Source organism: Panthera uncia (genome assembly GCF_023721935.1).
Source record: "Panthera uncia isolate 11264 chromosome A1 unlocalized genomic scaffold, Puncia_PCG_1.0 HiC_scaffold_16, whole genome shotgun sequence".
In the NCBI taxonomy this organism is placed as follows: domain Eukaryota; kingdom Metazoa; phylum Chordata; class Mammalia; order Carnivora; family Felidae; genus Panthera; species Panthera uncia.
Genome location: NW_026057576.1, coordinates 2,016,707 through 2,027,036, shown reverse-complemented (window position 1 = coordinate 2,027,036; position 10,330 = coordinate 2,016,707). Strand labels below are relative to the sequence as shown.

The 10,330-nt window shown below is 45.0% G+C and overlaps 1 protein-coding gene across 3 annotated transcripts; it reads right to left on the bottom strand.

The window, feature by feature from the left end:
* Positions 1-2,480: 2,480 nt before the first annotated feature.
* On the bottom strand, positions 2,481-8,522 carry SAP18 (Sin3A associated protein 18). Of its 3 annotated transcripts, none has more exons than XM_049647350.1 (4): positions 8,196-8,522; positions 7,929-8,038; positions 2,967-3,089; positions 2,481-2,707 (listed from the first exon to the last, which is right to left on the bottom strand). In XM_049647350.1, the coding sequence occupies exons 1-4, from the start codon at positions 8,505-8,507 to the stop codon at positions 2,551-2,553; spliced, it is 702 nt and encodes a 233-aa protein (XP_049503307.1). In that variant the 5' UTR covers positions 8,508-8,522; the 3' UTR covers positions 2,481-2,550. The 3 variants fall into 3 exon arrangements, with proteins under 3 accessions (XP_049503307.1, XP_049503308.1, XP_049503309.1); XM_049647351.1 differs by having other exon boundaries at positions 8,214-8,522; XM_049647352.1 differs by having other exon boundaries at positions 8,221-8,364.
* Positions 8,523-10,330: the final 1,808 nt, after the last annotated feature.

Genomic DNA, 10,330 nt, shown 5'->3' with positions numbered 1-10,330 from the left:
AGAGGCGAGAATGAAAGAAATCGCCAAAGAACCCTACTTGGGGGAACGTACGTTTCAGCTTTTGCTGGGAACCTGGGTGCGCGTGCCCCACGGCGGTGCCCGCTTGAAGCAGGCCCCCACCTGATCGCTAGATGGAACCACGGTCTCCGTAGCTTGGCCGTCAAGGTCCAGTGAGGAAACGCAGTCAAGTTCCTCGTGCCGGGCACAGCCCAGCACTGACTGTAATTCTGAGAAGCTGTTTCCGGGTGCTGCCTCCTCGGTTTCCCCAAAACCAAGTCTGGAATTCGTGTCTGATTGAATAGAAAGAGGCAGGCTAAGTTCAGCTCTTTATTTAAGAATAACAGCGTTTAAATTTTAGAATTCCCAACCTAGGCTAACAGTTTAATAGCTCTCTCTCCCCCTCACAGGCCTGCGCGTGCTCACACACACGTGCACACCGCTGTCTCAAACGTCACCTGAGCCAGGGATCACTATGGATAGGACGGTCCCGGTCGTGTTTTGTAAAACCTAAATAGAATGTAATGGCGAGACTCCCTATTGAACATCTGGTAAATAACTCAAAATGCCAAGTTCACATACACCGTGAGGAAACTGGCAAGTCATTACAGGCAACACGTGAACTACAACACATACTCCAAAGGGAAAATTTCAACTCCAAAATACCCTAAGAGCAAGCGAGGCAGTCAGGATGCTACGCACTGAGCACGGTGCTGTCACGGTGACCATTTATTTCTATTTTGTATTTAAGGAAACGGCTCAGTTACTTACCCAAAGCCATACTTACCAAAGCCAAACGTAAACAAGGACTAAGTACAAGTCTTCTGACTCTTAGCATTATAGTCAGTAATAAGTTCATTAGATAGTCCTTAACTGTACTTTCGGTGGAAGACCGCAATCTTTAAAGGGAAAATTCCACGTTGGAACCAAGCAAATAAACCACTTTAAAACTCCTAAGACAATAACCTGGAATTACAGGAGAGCCCTCACTGCGGTTCACATCATGGGAAACACTGTCTTACGAAGGTCCTGAATTTAGTTCCTGCTTTTGCCGTCTGCACAGTAAATCAGTTTCTTCCCACACACAGGAAGGGACCATGGCTCTTCTCAAAAAAAAAAAAAAAAAAAAGGTTGAAATTACTTTTATGACCTCCAGAACTCAAGTCATCTAGTCTGAATGAATACAGAATCTAAGAGTTCGGGGTAAACTTCAGAGGAGAAGAGGCCCGAGATTAGATCTAAGCTCCAAGCTGGTCTCTGCCGCCTGGTGACGGCCTTCGCGATGGGGGGCCCATCCCGTCACATTTAAAAGGCTGCTTCTGTGGGTACAAAACGACTGCAGTCCGACTCTGAAATCCACTGCTAGCACCTCGTCTTTCATTCTGGAATACACGCCTCCCATTTCCTCCCGTAATACACCAACGTAATTTAGGCTTATTCCGCAGCGGCCACATGGTCCACACACTTCAAGACGGGAACAAGAGTGCCACGGAAGACCGGTTCCAGTTGTGACTAAACTCGACCTTACGGAAAACGGGTAGGATTTACGGTCGCTTACAGGTCAGGCCTTCGCAGACACTTAATCCTGTGTGCCATCATCCCTTTTACAAACACACAGATTCAAGCAACGGGTCCGCGGCTGCGGAGCTCCCGGTGCAACCAGACCACGTCGTCCCAGCCGGTCTTTGGCATCACGCTCGCGGACCGTCCAAGCAGATACTCAGACGCAAGCCCGTCCGTTCCCCACCCCCCACACCCCCCCCCCCCCCCCCCCCGCCCCTCCCCGGCCCCGTCAACGGGATGCGAGAGTATCTCCTACTCGTTCCACTGGGCCTCCTCCCTGGCTCGGCTCCCAGGTCTCAAGATTCTGCTTTCATCCCTCCCTCCATTTTCAGAGCTTCAAGGGAAACCTTTCCACCCTCACCTAAGTTCTCACCCTGATTTCCTCGCTACTGGTTCCTGTCTTCAAAATGCCTATTCTCCCCATTAAAACAGAAAACGCCCGTGGCACCCGTCCTCCTCTTTTTATGTCACCGTACCTTGATTCAGACGGCGCGATCTCTTCCGGCACACATGGCTTCTTCGACTCGCTTCGGCTCGTGCTACCGCAAGACGCCTCGCCAGCCACCTCGCCCTAGTTCTACCTGCACGGAGCGGCCGGGCCACGAGCTCGCACTCCATTTCGTGCGATACCACGGCTCTCACTTGCCCCACTCGGGCTTCAACACAACATCCTCCGCTACTCGGCATAAACCCCAAATGCTAATTAAACCCTGTTCCCATCGCCATGAACTTTCACACTCCGGTTGATTGCACACATGTATTTGACAATACAGTTTTACATCGGATGCTAAGAGCACTTTTCTTCATTATTTTATGGAAGGACCAGAAACGTGGACGTTCTGTTAACACCCAACACGGCCAAATCTAATTCCTAAGGAGACGCATTACAATTCGTTTAGAGTTTAAAGGCTTAATGGCAATGACGAGGGGAGGAAAAAGTTTATTTTACATAACTGAACGAAAAATAATTCAAGGAATAGTAAATAAAATTTAATATGGTCTCATGCGCCCTGAAGGAGGCGGTGCCCGATTTGGAGGGGTGATTGCTATGTCCAGATAGTCTCCTATTTGGAACTTCTGCGACTGCAGGGTCATGGAGTCATCAGTCCCCTTCCTCCCAGACATGGTGCTGCCAATCTCCTTTACTCTGCAGAAAAGGAGACCAACTGTTAATGGATCACAGACCAACGAAGCTAAATATGCAAAGTAAACACGGAACTGGATTCGCTCCGTTATCTTACGGCACAGTTATAAATTAATGACTACATTAAGCTGAACCAGACGTTAAGATAATATAAATTTATTTTCTGCCCAATAAGAGGCTCATTAAAAGGGGTTATCCCTATCAATTAAAACATATCAAAGCCAAAAAGATTACAGGAATTAAAAAATTAAAAGTTACCTACCGATAGCCAGGCCTTTTAGGATCTGTAAAAACAATTGCAAAATTGAAGTGTGTGCCCTTCTTTCTAGCTTCTGGGTAGACTTCTTTTACTAAACTAGTCAGTTCTTTCAAAGTTGCATCCATCCTGAATTTTTTTTAAAAAAACATTACATTTGATTAATCAACAATATAACAGTAAGATAGCAAGGATATTGACATATAATGAGTTAATTATGTGTGTCTGGATTGTGACCTGTTAGAATTGAGGCTGTCAAGGTCTTATACTTATTTTTTTTAGGATTTTATTTTTAAGCATTCTCAAAACACACAACGCAGGGCTCAAACTCAGAACCCTGAAATCAGGAGTCGCAAGCTCTACCGACGGAGTCAGCCGGGCCCCCTATACTTAATTTTAAAGCGGCTAATACTATTTGCCCCATAAACTCCCCTTACCAACCTCAATGATTGAAATTTTGATGAACTAAAGTCAGACTTTTAGTGCCAAAAGGGACTTTAAGGGATTACACCTGCTATCTTTCATTGCTATGTAACATCTTTCTGGGCTAGTGATTTACCTCCTTAAGAATAATCCAATTTAACCTAAACACTTAAAATAACTCTATTTCCTTGTTTCTAAAGCATATATACTTTTCCACATTTTATCATGTCTAAAGTTGAAGTGCATCTTAGACTCAATGACAGGAAAGCATTTTTGTAAAGATGTAACGTTTTTTCTTTCTAAGATGGAATCTTAAGAGTTCTATAGATGACAGAGCCAGAAGGCCAATGAAACATGAAATTTTCTTTAGACTAAGCAGAGGCTCCTTTGACAATACATATTCTTGCCCTGAAACGATGTGAACTCAGAACTTAATGGATGATGCGGAACTGAAACAACTTTGCCTATAAGGTGCGATAAAATGAAACAAGGACACCAGACACTCTTCAAAAGCATCACCCCCAGAACAATGCCCTTGCCCTCTAACCACCGAAACTACCAAGACCCACTCAGCCGCTCAGGTCATAAACCTAAAAGCACTGTTAAGTTCTTCCCATCTCTGTTGTTTCTGCCTCCTAAACACAGATCGAATCGTCTTCTCCACTCCCCACCACCACTGCCTTATTTCCACCTCATTACGGAACTCCGTATATGTTGCCTTCAACTCCTCTCCATCTCGGTTTTTAAACGTTTCTGTATAAAACTTCTGTCACACAAGTGACAGCTGTTCCCACCTCCAGGGGAGGAGTCCAATCACGTGGAGGATGGCACAGAGCACACCCGTGCCGTCCAGCAGGAGCAGTAGGCCCAGGATGTCAACCTACTGCATGTTGTGTGGGTACTGGGGTTGCCCAGACGGACCCGACTCACACAGACCACGGAGGGAACGATGCTTTACTTGCACAGAGAAAAGACAGCACAAGACTGGCTTGAGAGCGCGGGTCCCTCAGCGCCAGCAGGTCTCGCCCTGGAGCTGATGCGCCGACAGTCTGCACGCACCCTTCCTGTGCTGCAGGTAAAGGACCCCTGGGAACGGACACTGCAGTGGGGCCGGTCAGGTGCCAGACAACGGCACATCAAACCCAGAACAGGGAAAGGTACTGCCAAAGAGACACGTCCAGCACAGGCTGTGAGGGTTCTTATCTCTTTGGGGAAAACAAACGAACAAACAAGTAAAAAAGCTCCAGGCCCAGGTCACTCTTATGCAGCCACGCAAGGATGGGGCGAGAAGCTGCGCATGGCTGCCTTTCTCCACTTGACACACTTTACAGAGGAGGAAAAGCTGCATGCACGAATGCAGTGAATTATATCCCAAATCTCACCCACCAGAAATGACCAGTGACGTTAACACCACTGTAGGCATCTTCTTGTACACATACACAATGAGGCAGAAAAAAAAAACCTTGAAGATTGTCAAGCACATTATACTTCATATGTATTATGAAGTTGTAATTCAAAAATGTAATTCATTCTTCAAATATTATACGTATTTTTAACGAAATTCACCATTGAATTTAACAGAAGAAAAAAGTAAAATAGAAGGAATTACAAAATTTCAGATAAAGAGTCACACTGTTACCCTCCTATCACCTCCTAACTTTGTAGCTTTTTTTCTTTTTTTAACTGTCAGAGTTCTACTCTATTCTGCAACAACTCCCTGCCTGTTTTAACTTTGTCCCCATGAAGTCTGGGATCAAGCTGATTTTTTAATCAGTCTTGGAGGTGACCTTTTTTTTCACCTGATGTTAATTATTCCCTGGCACACCTTATATACTAATGCTGTGCACCACAAAGAGTTCTTTCTTCCTTTCTAAAAATACTTCCCATACTGTCATCTTGTCCTAACGAGCTGAGGGAATCTGGTTTACATCCGTTATCAGTTCTGACAGTAAATCTCCTACAAGCTTCCAACCTGCCGACGACCGTCTCCCTAAACTAATAGCTGGGAATGCCAAGCGTTGCTTTCCGACCACCAGTCCGAAGCTTGAGTGCATGGATGAAGAAAGAGCTCTCTTGGGAAGAGACTTTGCTGTGTGACTGTAAGAGTCAGTTTTATGCGTCAACGTGGGAAAGCTACAGCCCCAGTTATTCAATCAAACACTAATGTCGGTGTTGCTATAAGGTATTCTGTGCATGTGATGAAAGTCTATAACCAGTTGGCTTTAAATTAAGGAGATTATCCCAGATAATCGGAGTAAGCTTCATTCAATCAATCAGAGTAGGCCCGATTCAATCAGTTGAAAGGCCTTAAGAACAGAGGGGAGGCTTCCCTGAATAAGAAATCCAGGCTGCTGTGGGCAGTTTTAGCTCCTGCTCAAGTTCCAGCCTGGCCCTTCCCGCTAGCTCGCCCTCCAGATCGGGATCTAGGTACCTAGGCAGTCTCCATAATTACGCGAACCAAAGCCCTTCATGCAGATCTCCTGCTGGTTCGGTTTTTCTGACCGAACCCTGATACAGCTTACCTAACTACTTCTCTTTCAATAACCCGTTTAATGACCATACAAGCACAGGAGCTTTACCACTCCTGTGGCATCTGGCTTATTATTATTACCCCCGCTCCATACAGTGCCCTGAGCTTCGGCACATTCAGTTTGCTTCTGCTAGGGTCTTCTGGACTGCACTCTTCTTTCTTAGACTTGTCTTAGGGCTGCCTATTTAGTCCCTCAGTCTACTTGCACCAATCAAGAAGTCCCAAGATTTATTCACTCATCTTCCTTCAGTACTGCTCTTAGGCAGAGGGGGCAGGGCTCTGTGCTACTATGACACCAACTACTCAGTCTTTCAGAATCTGTCTTTGGCCATCACTTTGAGAGACGACCTAGGTGGTCTTTCCTTATTTGGTTGTACTTTAAGGACAGGACACTCTAGGGCAGAATTTTTTTGTAACTTTTCTTCTGGATCAGGAGCAGAAGGTCTTTGGTAAAATCTCACTCTGCCATCTTCACCCTGAAGTATATTAGTATTTATTCACGGGCTTTCTCCACTAGACTGAGCTTACTGTAGGAAACCGCGATACCTCCTTTACTTCATCCCCTCAGAATCTAAGCATAGCACCTGGCAAACAGGAACTCTTATTTGTTGGAAGAAGCATACACTTTCATCTCTGAATAGAGATTTTCATCAACCCTTTAGTAACGGTTCTTCCCTGTAAGTTAAATCAATCTCCCTGGAACTTTTATCCTGGAATGATGCTCAACTGGAAGCACACTACAGGGTACCTCCAAAAAGACAAAGAAGGTCCCAGTGTTTAAAGAATCAAGTTGTACTGTGCCGGGCTCACAGTTTAAAATTACGTACCCTTCCAGGACTATAAAATGGTGCAGCTGCTGTGAAAAAGGTTGGTGGTTCCTCAAAAAGCTAAACATATAACTGTACGTTCCAGCAGTCCCATTTCTAGGGATATACCCAAAAGAATTGAAAGCAGGGATTAAACAGATCCAGGTCCATAAGCAGCATTATTCACAAAAGCCAAAAAATGGAAACTCAAGCGCCTACCAGCAGATAAGTGGACAAAATGTGGTATATCCTACAAGGAGGTATTATTCAGCCATAAAAAGAGAACGAAATATCACGCTAAGTGAAATAAAGCAAACACAACAAACACTGTTATGAGTCCACTTGTTTAAGATATCTAGAATAGGCAAATTCATACGGACCGCCAGGGCGAAGAAGGGAATGGGGAGTTACTGCTTATTAGGTGTAGAACTTCTGTTGGGGGAAATGAAAAAGCTTTGCTAACAGGTTAAGAGTTGCACAATGTGAATACAGCTGATGCAACGGAGTCCTTACAGTGGCAAATGTAACGCTACATATATCTTTATCACAATAAAGGCATCGTTTTAAGAGTTATTAACCTTTTTCTGCTACTAAACAGCCATTATGATGTGAAAGTAAGGAAATCCGTGCAGCACTAAAGAGAAGTCTGCAGTATGTACTGGCCCCGGACAGACTTGGGGGTATGGAAGGTACCCGCCCGTGAGAGAAATATTCAGGGGCAGGTCTTTACTGAACACGCATCACAGTCTTTTCCATCAAGCACCAGATCAAAAATCAACCTGTTTTTTCTTTTTCTTTTTTTTAAACGCATGGCACCTGAGGATTAATATCACACATAAATGCTCTCGAGGATAAATATCCCATGAGTTCCCTTTACTTCCCTTTATCCCATGACCATGAGCCCCGTAAAGAAGGCCGCCGCGTTTTCTTTACGTATTATTTCTGTACCCAGCAGCCACAACAAGCGATAGCAATCTTGGGTCTGTCAATTCTTCACAACTCAAAAAAGTTTGAACCTTAAACGTGTTACAAGACAGGCCCCTTTTACCTACCGGGTAAAACCTCCAACTTCCTGAGAGCTGGGCCCAAAGGCCCCGAGTGGAGGGGAAAAAGCGGAAACACGGAGGACCCTTCTTTCCTGGCACAGGGAATTACTTAATGTCCGACCGCCCCCCAGGGCCGCGCCCCCCGCGGCCCCAGCACTCTCACCAAGTGTAGATCTGCAGTTCGCTGGACGGTACGTTTCCGCGGGAGAATTCGTCCATTCGGTGGTGGCGGCCGTTATTGGTGGTGAAAACACGCAGCAGCAGCGGGCACGTCTGGGGGCGAAAGGAGGAAGGGCAGAAGTTAAAGAAAGCGGCTGCGAGCCCAGAGCTCCCTTCCCCTCCGGAGGCGTCGCGGCCTCCGAACCGCCCGGGGAGCTGGAATACCGCCGCCTTCAGGCACAGGCCGCGCTCTCCGCCCCGCCAGGCCCACCTCCACCTCTTTCCGGACCCCATACTTTCTCCCGATCGATCGGTTTCTCCGGCTCCTTCTTAATTTCCTCCTGGGTAACGCGCGACTCCACCGCCATCTTCCTCCTACGGCCCGCGAGACGCTCGCTCTGACCTCCGACCCCTGCAGCGAGCATGAGAACGAAGTCTCTCGCGAGGAGAAGCTCGAGGCTTTATAGAGGACCAGAGGAGGAGGGGCGGGGCGTTTGCCGGCGCAGGCGCAACTCATTGTGCGGCGCGGGATCTCGGGTCCGGCCGCGCCTGCGTGTTGCGTCCTCAGGAAAAAGGCGGGCATTGGCGTCCGCGGGGCGGAGCTTCTGAGGGAGGCGGTCGTTCGCAGGCCGTTGGTAGCCCGGGAATTTATTACCTGAAATATTCGCGGGCCAAAGAAGCCTGCGGTGGCACTTTTCCCATGTAATGAATAAGTTAACAAACGCAAAACTCTTACGAGTGGTACAGGAGGTAAGTAAGCAAAAACATGACTTTATTAGCAAAGTATCGAACTCTTTAGTAAAGGAATAACAAGTTGTGTAACACACCCATGAACAGTAAATGCTCACGGAATAGTTGTCTGTATGGGGGAAAAGTGAAGTGAGCCATTCCCCCACCACAATAACACGATTTCGGATGGATCAAAGACCTGAATATGAACAGCAAAACTAGGGCTTTTGGGATATAACGTCATAAGCCATCTTCGTGACCTATGGATTGGGATACGTGATACTAACCAGAAAAGATTGATAAATCTGACTAAATTGGAAAAACGAAACAAAACCTGACCTTCAAAATTCATCATAAAGAAAGAAAAACATAAACCACAGAGTGGGAAAAATATCTGTGATGCATGTGATTGGCAAAAACTAGTGTCCAAGATATATAAAGAATAGGACAGACATCCCAATAGAAAATGGGTAACATAACTGAACAGGTGCTTTTAAAATGAAGAATTCCAAATGGCCAATAAACATATAAGGTGCTCGGGAATAATTATCCAGGGAATGCATTAAAACCGTAGTAATTGGCTTGAATTGATTGGTTGGAAACAAACTACACTCACTAGCTTGGCAAAAATTAGAAACTCTGACATTTGCTGGCAGACTTAATGGGAATTCTCCGATGCTGGTGATGAATGTGTAAACTGGTATACCTACTTTGGAAAGTGGCTTAGGGTTATTTAGTAAAGTTGAATATATGTATACTTTAGATCTATAATTCCACTCCTTGGTATATGCCCTAGAGAAGATCTTGCTGAAGTGTATCCAGAGACATTACAATAATGTTCTTGGCAGTTTTGTTCATAAGAACAAAAAGCTAGAAACAACCCCAGTTCCATCAAGAGTACAATGAATCATGAGTTCAGTGAGTCACGGTATACCGTACGGCAACAAAAGTGCCGAACAGCAATGGAACACCGTATGGCAACAAAAATGAACTACAGCTACATGAAACTACAACTATGTGAAACAACAGGAATTTCGCAAACATCATAGTGGCTGTATGGCACCAAAGCCAGAAGAATATATATACTGTGTGAATCCATTTTCATAACATTCAAAAGCAGACAATACTAAACTATACTGTTCAGGATGCATCCCCAGGTGATAAAACTATAAAAAGAAAAGCAATGAACTAATCACAGAAGTCAGAATGGGAATTACCTCTGAGAAGAGTACGGTGATGGGGGTGTGTGCAAAGAAGGTGCTTCTGAAGTATTGGCAACATTCTATTTTTTTTTTTTACCTTTATGTTTATGTTTTATGCTCTTCTGTATGAATACTATATCTTGCTATTTAAAAAAAAAAAAAAGCCCACCCCAAAAGAATACCTATCAATTGATAAAAAAAAAATTTTCAAACAGTCCATTAGAAAAATGGGCACGAGTCATGATGGGCATTTCATAGGAGAGAAGAAACACAAATTACATGTAAACATTTGAAAAGCTGCCCAACCTCGTGAATAATCATAGAAATGCACATTTGAACCACAACTACATTTTACTCAGATTGGCCAAAATACAAAAGTCTGACAACCAAGTTCTGGCAAGGATATGGAGAAAATGGAATTCTTATAGACCACTCTCATCCACTGTGGAAAGAGTGGTGTTACCTAGAAAGATTG

Excerpts from the sequence above, each read along its gene's own strand:
- SAP18 (XM_049647350.1), bottom strand. The coding sequence starts at position 8,507 with ATGCCCGCCTTTTTCCTGAGGACGCAACACGCAGGCGCGGCCGGACCC. Across the intron at positions 8,039-8,195 it reads GGGTCCGGAAAGAGGTGGAG|ACGTGCCCGCTGCTGCTGCG; the intron begins GTGGGCCTGGCG and ends TTTCGCCCCCAG. Across the intron at positions 3,090-7,928 it reads GAACTGCAGATCTACACTTG|GATGGATGCAACTTTGAAAG; the intron begins GTGAGAGTGCTG and ends AAAAAAATTCAG.